The sequence below is a fragment of the Narcine bancroftii genome, chromosome 2 (genome assembly GCF_036971445.1).
Source record: "Narcine bancroftii isolate sNarBan1 chromosome 2, sNarBan1.hap1, whole genome shotgun sequence".
Classification (NCBI taxonomy): domain Eukaryota; kingdom Metazoa; phylum Chordata; class Chondrichthyes; order Torpediniformes; family Narcinidae; genus Narcine; species Narcine bancroftii.
Window position 1 is genome coordinate 77646492 of NC_091470.1, and position 13710 is coordinate 77660201.

At 38.0% G+C, this 13710-nt stretch overlaps 1 protein-coding gene across 6 annotated transcripts in view; it reads left to right on the forward strand.

Annotated features, from left to right (window-relative positions):
- Positions 1-13710, forward strand: part of mgaa (MAX dimerization protein MGA a) — a 123591-nt gene that overhangs the window by 49196 nt on the left and 60685 nt on the right. For 5 of the 6 annotated variants that reach the window (XM_069917167.1, XM_069917166.1, XM_069917170.1 and 2 more), the window contains exons 5-7: positions 11102-11212; positions 11379-11531; positions 12505-12618. In XM_069917167.1, coding sequence (XP_069773268.1) covers positions 11102-11212; positions 11379-11531; positions 12505-12618 — 378 coding nt within the window. The remainder of the gene's footprint in view (positions 1-11101; positions 11213-11378; positions 11532-12504; positions 12619-13710) is intronic. The other variant, XM_069917169.1, reaches the window with a different exon arrangement.

The window sequence follows — 13710 nt, forward strand, 5'->3', positions numbered from 1 at the left end:
CATCCAAAAACATAGCTATTCAAACCTTTTGCAAGAGGAGCATCCCTGTATGTTTCAGTGAGACCACTTTCAATTGGTCACTCACACTGCATCCATGGAGAAGCCACATCACAACTACAGGCCTGCCCGTACATTCCCAAGCTTGGCACCTTGTCAAGGAAAAGCTTAAGTGCATGGAGGAACTCGGTATAGCCTGCCAGTCCGACAATCCATGGCCCTCTTCCCTCCACTAGGTGCCCAAGTCCAAAGGCAGCTGAAGACTTTGCGGAACTATAGATGCCTCAACAATGCGATGATGCCAGACCACTAGCTGATTCCCCACATCCAAGACTTGGCAGAACCTCCATGGCGTACACATCTTAGGTTGACCTGATCTGGGGATACCACCAAATCCTCATTCACCCAGATGATGTCCAAAAGAGTGCTCTCATCACCCCTTTCGGCCTTTTTGTGTTTCTTTGTATGCTGTTCAGCCTGAAAAATGCAGCCCAAACCTTCCAGCACCTCATGGATGCAGTCAGCAGAGACTTGCCTTTCCTCTTCATCTACCTGGACAATATCGTGGTAGTGAGCAAGACTTTGAAGGAGCACATCCCGAGGTGCAGGCCCCTTTCCAGAAAGCCAAGGAGACCCTGGCTGCCACATCAATGTTCGTCCATCCACACATGGATGTGTCCACAACCCTCATTGTTGAGACATTCAATACAGCAGTGGATGGTGTCCTGGAACAGTTTGTGGACAACACCTGGAAGCCCCTTGCCTTTTTCAGCCATTTCATATGAGTGCCTGAACTGAAGTATAGTGTGTTCGACAGAGTGCTGTTAGCCCCCTACCTTACTGTTCACTATTTCCGCTACTTCTTGGAGGGGAAACCTTTCACAGTCTACACAAACCACAAGCCGTTGGCATTTGGATTCTCCAAATCCTCTGACCAGTGGTCTGTCCACCAGCAGTGGCACTTGCGTCTCAGAATTCACTACCTCCATCAGTCACCTATCGGGCAAAACGAATGTTGTCACCAATGCACTCTCCAGGCTGGATGTTCATGACCTGGCTTAAGCCCAACAAGACAATCTGGAGACCCACAGTTTCAGGACAGCCTTTCCCATCCTTCCATTTGAATGACGGTACAGATGATATCCTACCATTTCATCTGGCATGGGTTGTGGGAACAATTTAGTAAATGTGCAAAAACTTGCATGCACTGCCAAACTGCAAAGATTCAGCGGCATACCAAAGCCCCACCTACAACATTTCGACACACAGACTCACAGGTTCCGGCATGTCCATCTCAACATAGTGGGACCCTTGCTAGTCTCCCAAGGGTCGTGCTACCTGTTTCTGTTAGTGGACAGATTCACCTGATGGCTGGAGGTCTTCCCTATCCCAAATGTCACCAATGACACTTGTGCCAGAGCTTTCCTCTCCGCCTGGGTCTCCTGTTTTAGAGTCTCAGCACACTTAACTACTGGCAGGGGTGCCCAATTCATCTCTGATCTTTGGAACGAATTCTTCAAACTCCTGGACACCCACCTACTCTGCACCACTGCCTACCCCCAGTCCAGTGGAGTAGTCGAGGGTTTTCATTGCCACCTTAAGTTAACACTGTTGACGAGGCTTGAGAGACCTAACTGGATGGACGAACTGCCAAGGGTCCTCTTCGGTATCCACACAGTATCAAACGATGACTCGAGATCTCCTCAGCAGAGTTGGTCTATGGCAAACCCCTTGCAGTCCTGAGCCAATTCCTCCCTTCACCGCCAGGCCAAGATTCTGATATCACCATTGTACTGGAAAGACTGAGAGACAAATTGCGATCACTCACACCTCCACCACCATCACAACACTGCCAACCTTTTGCCAATCCCCCACCCCGAGTTCCCTGCAGGCTTCGAAACCTGTGTCTATGTGTTTGTTTGCAGGGGTGGACCACCCCTTCAGCGTTCCTATGAGGGACCCTACAAAGTGCTCCGGAGAAATGCATCTACTTTCACACTGGACATTGGGGATAGAGGAACTTTTCACCCTGGGTCGCCTCAAACCAGCACACTTGGACTTGTCAGAGCCGGTAAAGCTCCCACCACCAGTATGTAGAGGTCAGCCACCTAAGCAGAGATCTCACTCACGACACCCAGTTCTTTGGGAGGGGGGGGCTGCGCGCTGGCGCCCATAATTGCAGCGGTAAAGCGGCCCCACTTGTCGTGTGGTCAGCAGGGAAGCCGTGGCAAAGATGGCATTGCGGGTCCTTCTGGTATAGACCGGAAGTACGCGCACGCGCTTATGTCAGCGTACACAAGGGACAGGCTCTGGACAGCCTTAAAGGCTGTAGTGTGAACTTCAAAGTAAGCCAGTTGAGCTTCATGAGCTCACAGCCTGCTATCTCAGTTCTTTTCGCTGCGCTCGTGCACACCCCGCTACGGGTTATTACTTATTTCAATGAAGTTGCCCAAAAGATAAAACTCCAGGTCATCCACAAAGGCCACCCGTTTTTCTTGTTAGTAGTTCAGTAATATCCTGCCAGAAAGGTCTCACCCTCACACACGACCACATGGCAGTTAAGAACATTCCTATTCTGTCCCACTCCTGAAATACATCTCTTATATTTCAGATTTTGATTTATGCAACTTCTATGGTGTAAGGTATAATTGGTGTAGGAAATTTTGTTGTACTAATCTGTATCTTGCATTTATAATTAATGACATGCTATGCAGACACCAATCAGACCAACATCTTTCCATTATGGTATCTCTTTCTTGATCTCTATAAATCTGGTTTTGCACTTTAATTCTGGAGAGCATAATACATTTTGGTTAGAAATTTAGGAATTCCCCAGCCAAATCGTTCATTCCATTTCACTAATTTCAGGTTGGGCCAAAATTGGCCCATCTTTCTCTTAGGAACGATCTTAGCTGGAGAAAACAAAAGAAAGTCCCATTAGCTACTCTATATTTATTTCAATGAAATTGCCCAAATCATCAATATATCTTGTTCTTTTACCATACCGTTAATTCATTATTTTGTTACCCAGATGCATAGGCAGCAACACATTTTTACATAATGGGGTTCTTAAAGATATCTCTGCTTTTTTTCCCTCCAAAAAAACATTTTTACATAATGATGTTCTTAATTATATACCTACTATTTTTCCAATACACTCATTTATTTCTTACCATATTCTAATCATATGTATTAATATCGGGTGATCTGTCTTTTTGGTTATTAACTTAACATTCCATTTGTAAATAAAGTTCTCTGCTGTGTCCTCTTATTGAATTCAATCCCATTCGGATCCAGGAAAGGGGATTGTCTTCTTCAAAGAAGAATGTTAAAAAACTTGCTTGTGCTGATAGATAATACTTCTGAAAATCTGGAAGTCTAAGTCTTCCCAATTTATAGTCCCATGTTAGCTTTTCCAATGAAATTCTTGGCACTTTGTCATTCCATAGGAATTATTTAATAATTTAAAGTTTTTAGGTGGTACAATGGGCAATGATTGAAAATGACACTGTAATCCTAGCATCACCTTCATTTTAATACAATTTAGTCTTCCCACAAAAGTAATTGGCAGGTCTTTCCATTTCTGTAAATATTTTTCTAAAAGAGGAGTATATAAGTTCTGTAAATTATTATGTGATTATTCCTAAATTTATTCTATCTTTCATTTTAATCTACTAATTTTTTGAGATTTTTCATAATCAAATTCTACAATGGCATTATCTCACTTTTACCTATATTTATTTTATATACTGATATTCTTCCATATTTTTCAAATAATGTTTGAAGTCTTATCAGCGATTCAGCCGGGTCAGACATTTATAATAACATCATCAGCAAATAAACTAATTTTATGTTCTTCCTGTCCAACTGTGAAGCCCTTAATATCCGGATCTCTCCTTATAATCTCTACCAGGGGTTCAATAGCTGGGATGTATAATGCTGATTATAGGGGACACCGCTGTCTACTCAACGGAAAAATAGATGACATTTGGTTATTAGTTATAATTTTAGCTTGTGACTTATGACAACAAATTTTTATCCAATTTATAAATTTTCAATTTGTACCAAAGTTTTTCAACCTATCTAATCAGTCGGATGCCTTTTCTGCATCTAAAGAAATAGTTATGTTTGGATTCAACCTTGATTTTGCCATATGTATTAAATTGAATACTCGACCTAGACTATTTATAGAATGTCTCCCTTTAACAAATCCCACCTGATCTGGCTCTATTAATTTTGGTAAATACTCACTCAGTCTATTGGCTAGTGCCTTTGCTATAATTTTATAGTCTGCATTCAGAAGTGATATTGGTCTGTATGTTGAGGTTTTTAATGGGTCTCTACCTTTCTGCAGTAGCACTGTAATTATAGCAGTTAAAAAAGTCTCCAGGAGGGTTTGGGACTCCACTGCCTGGTCTAACACATCCATCAAAAGAGGCATCAACATATCTTTAAATTGTCTATAGAGCTCAGGAAGGAACCCATCTTCCTTTGGGGACTTATTAGCTTGAAAAGTACCCAGAACTTTCTCTCTTTCTTCCCTTGTAAAAGGTGCGTCTAAATCATCTTTTGTTCCTTCTTCTAGTTTAAGAAGTTCAACATCTCATCTTCATCAACTAATAATTCTGATTTATATACTTTCATATAATATTGTCTTAACATTTATTTCTTTTTGATTTGTATGTTACAGTATCAGCTTCTGTTTCTATTGCATTTATTATTCTAGATGACCCCTCAGCTTTAACCTGCCAGGATATCACATTGTGTGCCTGTTCTCCGAGTTCATAACATTTTTTGTTTAGTTTTTAATATCATTTTTTTCTGTTCTATATGTTTGTTGGGTATTATAACTTTTTGTTCTCTAATATTTTTCTTGCGTTCCTGATATATTTTTCCGATTTAATTGTATCCTTCTAGATTTTTGAAATCTCTCGCATATTCTCTCTCATTATTTTTAGGATAAGAGATAATTTGTCCCCTCAAATAAGCGTTATTATAAAACTTGTTAGTGGAAGAAAGGTTGTTTTCACAAAATATTTCTATCTGTCTCTTAATAATTCACAAAAATCCTTCCTCTTTAATAATGTAGCATTAAGACACCATGTATTCATACTTTCTAATATCGTAATAGTTAACATCAATGGTGAGTGGTCTGATAAAATTGAGTATTTGACAAGACTTTTTAGCCAATTAATTTTGTTACTGGCCAGACATTAAAAATAAGTCAATTCTTATATCTGAATCATGTACCCTTGAGTAGAACAAATAGTCTCTTTCTGAGAGGTTGAGCCGCCTCCATAATTCCTTAATAAATTGTAATTTTTTTCAGCTTTTGCCCTTGTTATTGTTCTTGCTGATTTGTCCAATATTGGATCTAAACAAAAATTGAAATCTCCAATCAATAATTTTTTCTTCCCCCTGCGGTTTTTAAAAAATATCCTTCATAAAGACTTAATCGTCATAACTTGGGGCTTAAAGGTTGATGAATGTTCATGATTCTGCACAAATTTTGTAGTGTGCCATTACAAATCTTCCAGCTTGATCAGTTAATGTCTCTTCTATTATTATTGGTATATTTTTATTAATTAAAATCACTACACCTCTTGCTTTTGATCCAAATAAAGACGATATTACTGTCCCACCCATTCTCTTTTTAATTTGCTAAGATGTGTTTATTGTAAAAAGACTATATAAGCCTTTAATTTTTTTAGGTATGCCAAGACCTGTTTTCTCTTCACCCATTAATTCCATTAACATTAAAACTAATGAATTTTAATATTCTATCCATTTTCTTCTTTAAAACTATGCATCATTGTCCCACTTAGACCCACCTTGCTACTACTTTTCCCAGATTTTTTTTCTTTTACTGAGCTCTCTTGTGAGCATTTAGATGGAATTAAATACTTAGGAATAATGACATAATAATTTGTAGAATTCATATTTGCTTTATTATACTCCTATTAGTAAAAATATAAAATGATTTATGTAAATGGAAAGATCTGCCAATTACATAAAAGGAAAGTTAAATTGTATAAAAATGAAGGTAATGCCAAGACTACAGTATTTCTTTCAATCATTGCTTATTGTACTAACTAAAAATTTCTTTAAATTATTGCATACAGTATAACTCCGATTATCCAAAATTTTCAGTTATCTGAAATTTTTTTTAAAAAGTGGATTAATGAGGATATCTGAAATGCTCATTTATCCAAAAATTTTTCGGAGCCAAACTGACTGGGGATCTCGTGCTCCCGGTGGCGGCAGTAGTAGACCCTGGGCTCTCAGCAGTAGCGCAGTGGACCTTGGGCTCCCGGCACCGAAAGCAGTGGACCTCAAGCTCCTGGGCAGGAGTGGGGCTTTGGTGGGGAAGTGTTGGTGATTGGCAGTGGCAGCATCTTTTTGGTAAGAATTAAACTTTATTTTAATGCTTTGTTGTTGTATAAACACTGTTACATGTGATTTGCTGTTGCTACTGGGCTGGTTTTTAAAAAATAACTGGTTCGCTGAAAAAAAACGTTTATCCAAAATGGCCCCAGCCACGACCATTTTGGATAATTGGAGTTGTTCTGTAATTGTATAAGACAATTCCTATGGAATAACAAAGTACCAAGAATTTCACTGGAAAAGTTAACATAAACTGTAAATTGGGAGGACTTAGACTTCCAGATTTTAAGAAGTATTATCTATCAGCGCAATCAAGATTCTATCATCTTTCTTTGAAGAAAACAGTCCCCCTATGTGGATTCAAATGGAACTGAATTCAGTCACAGTGAAGATACTGAAGGTTTTTATTTATAAGTGGAATACTAAGTTAATAACAAAAAAATGACGGATAATCCTACCGTAATACACATGATTAGAATATAGCAAATAAATGAATGTATCAGTAAAAAAGCAGGTGTATCACTGAGGACACCACTATGTAAAAATATACTATTGCCTATGAATCTGAGTAACAAAATATTGAATTCCTGGTATGACAAAGGGATAAAATGTTGATGATATGGAAGGATCTCTTATGTCTTTTGAAAAATCAGGAAATAAGTATGGAGGAGCTAATGGGGCATTCTTTTGCTATCTCCAGTTAAGATCGTTCTCAAGAGAAAGGTGGAGACTAAACTTGGCCCCACCTGAAATTAGTGAGGTAGAACAAATGATTTTTCTGGGGAATACACCTAAATTTATATCTAAAGTGTAGTTTGCTCTCCAAAATGACAGTGCAAAACCAGTTTTACAGAGATTGAGAGAGAGGTGGGAGTCGGATTCACTAATGGAAAGATGCTGGTCTGAATGGTGTTTGAATAGCATGACGTCAATTATAAATGCAAGATATGGATTAATACAATATAATTTTCTAAACCAATTAGACCACAGAAATTACATAAATCAGAAACATCAGAGATGTGTTTATGATGTGGAATAGAAATAGGAACATTTGTATGTGCTAAGTGGTCGTGTGTGAAGGTGAGACCTTTCTGGCAGGATATTACTGAAATACTAAAAATGATAACGATGACCTGGAGTTTTATCTTTTGGGCAATTTTATTGAAATAAGTAATAAACTAACTAAATTCCAAATTTTATTTGTTAAAATAGTTTTAGCTGTAGCTAAAAAATGTATTGCGATTACATGGAAATTTGACTCCCTGATGCAGATAGCATGATAGAAGACCGAGATGAGCAGCTATATGGAGGTGGGGGGGGAATATCACATATAATATAAATAACAAATATGATGTATTTATAAAATATGGCAACCATATTTGGACTATATGGGGGCATAAATATAATAATGACAAAAAGGTGCCACGATTATAAAATATGTGACCTCCCCAATAAAAACTTTATTTTTTTTAAACCCAACTGTCAGCTCTGATGGTGTACTGATATATTCTGTAAAGGGGATGGGAGAGAAGGGGTTGTTTTGTAAGAAAAGGTTATTTGTATATGTCTACATATTTTGAAAATGGAAAATTTTGATATGTATATTTATAGAAAAAAGCAAAAACAAAATATTTTTTTTAAAATGGCGAATAATCTGATAAAAGTCTTTCTAAATATTTTGTTTTCACTACTCTTAACTGGGCAGACATTAAAAACAAATCATTCCTTGTATGTGAATCGTGTACCCTTGAGGAGAATGAATTGTCTCTTTCTATGGGGTTAACCTGCCTCCATATATCAATCAAATTTAAATCCTTCATAAATGATAGAGTCGTTTTTGCCTTTGTAACTGCTCCAGTTGATTTATCCAATACTAGATCTAGACAGAAATTGAAATCTCGTCTGAACAGTATATTTTATCTTTCCTCTGTTTTTAAAAAGATATCCTTCATAAAGGCTTCATCATCATAATTTGGTGCAGAGATATTCATAAAAGTTCATGATTCTGCATAAATTTTACAATGTGCCATTACAAATCCTCCTGCTTGGTCAGTCACTGTCTCTATTATTATTGGTATATTTTTATTAATTAAAATTGCTACTCCTCTTGCTTTTGTGCCAAATGAAGACTATGTTAATTGTCCCACCCATCCTCTTTTTAATTTAGCATGTTCCGATTTGGTAAGATGTGCTTGTAGAAAGACTATATCTTCCTTTAATTTTTTTAGGTGTGCCAAGACCTGCTGCCTTTTCATCGCTCCATTTATCCCATTAACATTAAGACTAATTAGCTAAAGCATTCTATCCATATTGATTTTTTAAACAAATATTGTTTAACAATACATTTTTGATTGTTTAAATAATATAGTGATCTTTCCCCTTTTAAAAAAAAACACATAAAATGTCCATGCTCTGGCAATGACTTAAACAGGCAACCACAAAAGCCCGTTTATTTTTTAAAAACTCACAGAATCCTTCGAGAATGAAGGACCCCTCCTCTTACCATCATCTTTTATAAATACTCTTCTTCGGGTGCCATTCTCCCCCTGAGACTGGAGTCTCCACATTGTTACTACTTTTCCCAAGTTTTCACTCTTTATTGAAATGTTCATGGAGAGCTCAGTAAAATTTACTTTTCAACAATAAATGCAATAACTTAGTCCTTTTGTAAACATTCTTCCCATTGGAAACAGTCTTTTCATAAACTCACAGGAAATCTTCCACCTCGTTCTTAGTCTTGAAATATCACCTATTACCTCTGCTACTTCAACCCTCAGTCACAGAATACATCGTCAAACTCCTTTTAATCAAAATAGGACTAAATTTTTGAAAAAATTGCACTTTTTCATGGTCAATTTCAGGCAGCCATTATTTTCTTAGAGTATTCATATGCTGCTCCCAGAATTGTATCCTGTTTCTGGTAATTCAAAAGTCTTACAAGGACAGGTTGTGGTTGCTGATTGCTGGCTCTCCTGGGTCCAAAGGTCTGGTGAGCCCTTCCAATATATAATTTTTCTCTGAATTTGTTTTCACTCAGCACTTGTGGGATTCATATTTCAAAGAAGTTCACCGGATCACTTCCTTCATTTTTTTTCTTTCAGTCCTATAATTCAAACATTATTTCATCTGCTAAAACTCCCCATGTGTCAATCTTGTCCAGCAGGCCTTGTCTGTCAGTTTCCCATTTCTTCACATCTTTTTACAAACTTTTAGCTTATCTTGTGTTTTTGCTAAGTTTACTTCTGCTTGGCTCATTCTTTCCATTACAACTTCAATTATTTCTTTAATTTCAGTCATCCTTTCAGACATGTCTCTCATTACATTTTCAACACCTGCAAATTGATTGTTCAAGTTTTCCATTTTCTCCAGGATAATACTTAGTTCTTGTCCTGACTCCCCAGTCTGCCGGTCCTGAAGCCACTCTTACATTGCTCCCTTTTGGGCTTTCGCTTGATGTTCCTGGCTGAGTAGAAATTTCCTCAATTTTTGTTCTCTGCTGCCTTGGTTTCTTAGTACTTATTTATTTCCTTTTTTTAAGTGTAAAAATTCTTAATTTTATATTTTTAAACTGTCTTTTTTGATACTCTTCACAGAGAGCTTGATCAAAACACATCTAAGTTCTTTGCCTGGCCACGCCCTGAATGAGGGGAGATTAGATGGAGTATTTAAAATTATGAGGGGGATAGAAAGAGTGAATGTAGATAGTTTTTTTTCCTCTAAGTGCAGGTGAGATACAAACCAGAGGTCGGGTTAAGAGTGAAAGGGGAAAAGTGTAGGGAGACCATGAGGGGGTGTGGAAAGGGCTTCCAGCTGAAGTGGTGAATGCAGGCTCATTTTTAACATTTAAGAGAAATTTGGACAGGTACGTGGATGGGAGAATTAGGAAATGGGTGAAGGTCAGTGGGACTAGGCAAAAAAAATGGTTGGGCAGGAATTAGAAGGGCAGCGAGGCCTTTTTTTGTGCTGTAATGTTCTATGGTTCCCATTCCTCTATCTTCTTTCTACATTTTGCTTTCTTGTATGCCCCCTTCTGCTTTTACATTAACTTTGACTTCACTTGTCAGCCACAGTTGTTTTGATTTTCAATTTGAATATTTCCTCTTTTTTGGTATGTATCTATCCTACATCTTCCTCATTTTTTTTACAGAAACTCCATACATTGCTCCTCTGCCGTCTTCCCTACCACTGTCCCTTTCTAATCCGCTTTGGCCATTTCCCCTCTGTAATTCCCTTTACTGAATTACTAGAATATCTGATTTTAGTTTTTCTTTGTTAAAATTCAAATTGAATGCAGTCATGTTGTGATCACTGCCTCCTATGGATTTTGTTACCCAAGTGTAAATCGTTAGCTAACTAATTGAAAATAATCTGGAAGAATGCACAATGGAACCTCCGGTATACAATGTAGTCTTAAGCAAATTAAATACTCAAGTTTCTGCATCTGGACAAACTTGACAGATTGGTGCATCAACTTTATGTTGAAGAGGGGAAGATTTCCTTTATTTTAAATTTTCCTTGGTCCATGTTACTGTTCTCCCTTCAAGTCAATTAAAAATAAAGACATAACATCATAATCTGTTTGAGAATACATTGCAATTGAAATTTTGGATTATTCAAATTTGGAGATGGGTTCATTCTGTTTGTTGATTTTTTTTTCCCCTATCTCTTAATCATTACACTTATTGATTATAAAGGTGTGATGTACCTTTCTCTTTTAAAGCAGATTCTCAAGAAAGTGAAGAAGAAAAAATTGAACAATTGGAAGAGCAGCTTCTTGAGGACTTTACTCGTTTAGACTCCAGAGTTATTTTGCATCCTTTGCTTGAAAGAGGTGAATGTTTGATGTTGTATTGAGGTTCCAATATCTTTGTTTGTAAAGCTTTCTGATGAATATGAATTTGCTGATTCGTCTAGTTGTAGCATTATTATGTGTGCCATAACTTAGTTGCATGTTTCATTGAAAAAAACTTTTTAACAGCATGTATTCTCTCCCACAGCTGGTGTTAAGCCAAGTATGTTGATGTCAACAGGCAGTATAAACCTGAAGGACTTAGGAGTGGTAATATCGCCCTCATCAGCATCAATTGATAGACCTGCTCGGAGAGACACTTTAGAACTTTCTCCAACCAGAAAAGTACAGGATCCTTTTGGTGAGCAAAAAGCCACTTTTCATTCAAAGTTATCTCCTTTAAATCAATGATTAAAGAAAAAAAATGTGTCACCGTATATGATCCATGATCCAGTAGACTAACCTTTAAAATAGAAATGATTTGAAAATTAAGCTTACATTTCTAATTACAGTTTTAATTTAGAGTTGAGATTGAAAACAAACTGAGGGTCATACCCAATTTGGTTTTCCTCCATAAAAGCCTCAAGTACAACAACAAAAAGAATCCTAGAACCTAATTACTTCCATATTGAAGAATTTTCAGTGTTTTCCAGCACCAATATCAGACATTACATCTTCCTTTGGGCATATCTGGCCAACTTTAAGCTGTTAAGATTAACTATAAATGGAGCAACAGTTAGGGTTTAAAAGACCCTCCTAATACATTCCTTAAATTAGCTATTCAGTTTGGACCAAACACCTGAAATTATTAAAATTATAATGAGTTTATTGTCATACACACTTTATGATGTACATAGGTGTGAAATTTTTGTTGCAGCAGAATGAGTACTTACAAAGAAACCCCATCATATTATATTGAAGGCGACATAAATATTCACAGTAATCTTAGTGCAAAAAAGTGACTTGCAGTAGTGCTGACAGTCCATGATTAGCATACCAAGGGGAGGTTCAAGAGTCTAATAGCTGTCGGAAAGAAACTGTTCTTGAACCCTGTGGCTGCTGTGCTTCCTGCATAAAGGAGGTTGTGACCAGGGTGACAGGGATCCTTTATGAGGTTGGATCTTCTCAAGGCAGCACCTCTTTGATGTCTTCAATGCATGGGAGGCAAGGAAACTTGGTGTAGTACAAAAATACTTTTTGTTCTGTCTCCTATCTTTCAATTTTATTAGTTATTACTGATGTCCAGTCTTAAGATTTGAAATTGTTGCAGTAGATTTGGTCTCTAACTTTGTTACAATGGATGTGGCCTCTAACAACATATGATTATTCTGCAGAAGTTTCCTTTGTTTCAAGAACAGGAAAAACTAATGATTTTACGAAGTTGAAGGGCTGGAAGCAAAAACTTGGGCAACAGCCGGGGTTTTCTACTTCTAAGCAGACTGAAGCAAGTAAGTTAACAAATAGGGCTAAAACACACAGAATTCAGGGCTCCAGCCCGAAACATTGGTTCTGTATCTTCACCTTTGCTTCATAAAGGCACTGTTTGACCTGCTGACTTTCTCCAACGTTAACAAATAAGTGCTCTTCAATGACTTCGACAGTTAGAAAACTTTCAGCTTGCAACCAGGTGGAGTACATTTCAGATGCTGAATCAATCCCTTTTCTGTTCCTAGATGGTAAAGGAATTGGCTGTACATTCCATTATTTTACCATTCAGGCAATACATTTGAACATTTTCAAGATTTCTTTATTCTTATGTAAAGGTACAGAACATATAATATTGCGCAAATTGACTTCTGCCTGCCATAGGGCAGACAGAGTTGCTATTAGTGTTGCCCTGCGCCCCTTACAGTACGTGTAAAGAGAAGCAAAGGATGCTCCCTTCAGAGTCACTAAGTGTTTGTGGATTGACCTCTGGCACTCCTGCAGCCTCTGGAGCTGCACAGACTCCTGGTGAATTCATTGACAACTCAAGTTCCATATTCAAACCTCCCAACACGATCAGGAGGCCCTTCTTGCCATCAGCACCCTCTCAAATCCTACCTCCGATTACTGGTTCCTATGAGCCAATCTTCAGCAGCCCACAGACCATGCAGATCCATCAACCACAAGTATCCTGCAGCCTTTGTGAGTCCCTCAGCCACTCTGCCCCTTGCTGGTACACTGCAGTGGTTACTGTCTTGTAGGATTGTCTCCTCTGTTTCTCCTCAATGGGGGATTTTCTTCCCATTTCTGGTGCCCTGCACCAGACAGTTGCTCCCCAGAGTCTGCAACCCTGCATCCACTACTGAGCATAGGCGCCGCCATCTTGGGCACAGACCCATGGTTGCAGGATTTTAGTTTACAATTACTGTGGGCTCCTTTAACAGGCTGTTTAACACCTGCACTGAGCTGCTGGCATTAATACAGGCCAGCACAACCCTTCAAAGCAGCATTGTGCCTCTGCTCTACCAAGTCGTCACTAATGGCATTGCTGCCTTTACAGCAGCTCCGGCAGCGGCGCCATTTCAATATGAATATGTTCTTCCCAGTTCTGTTTT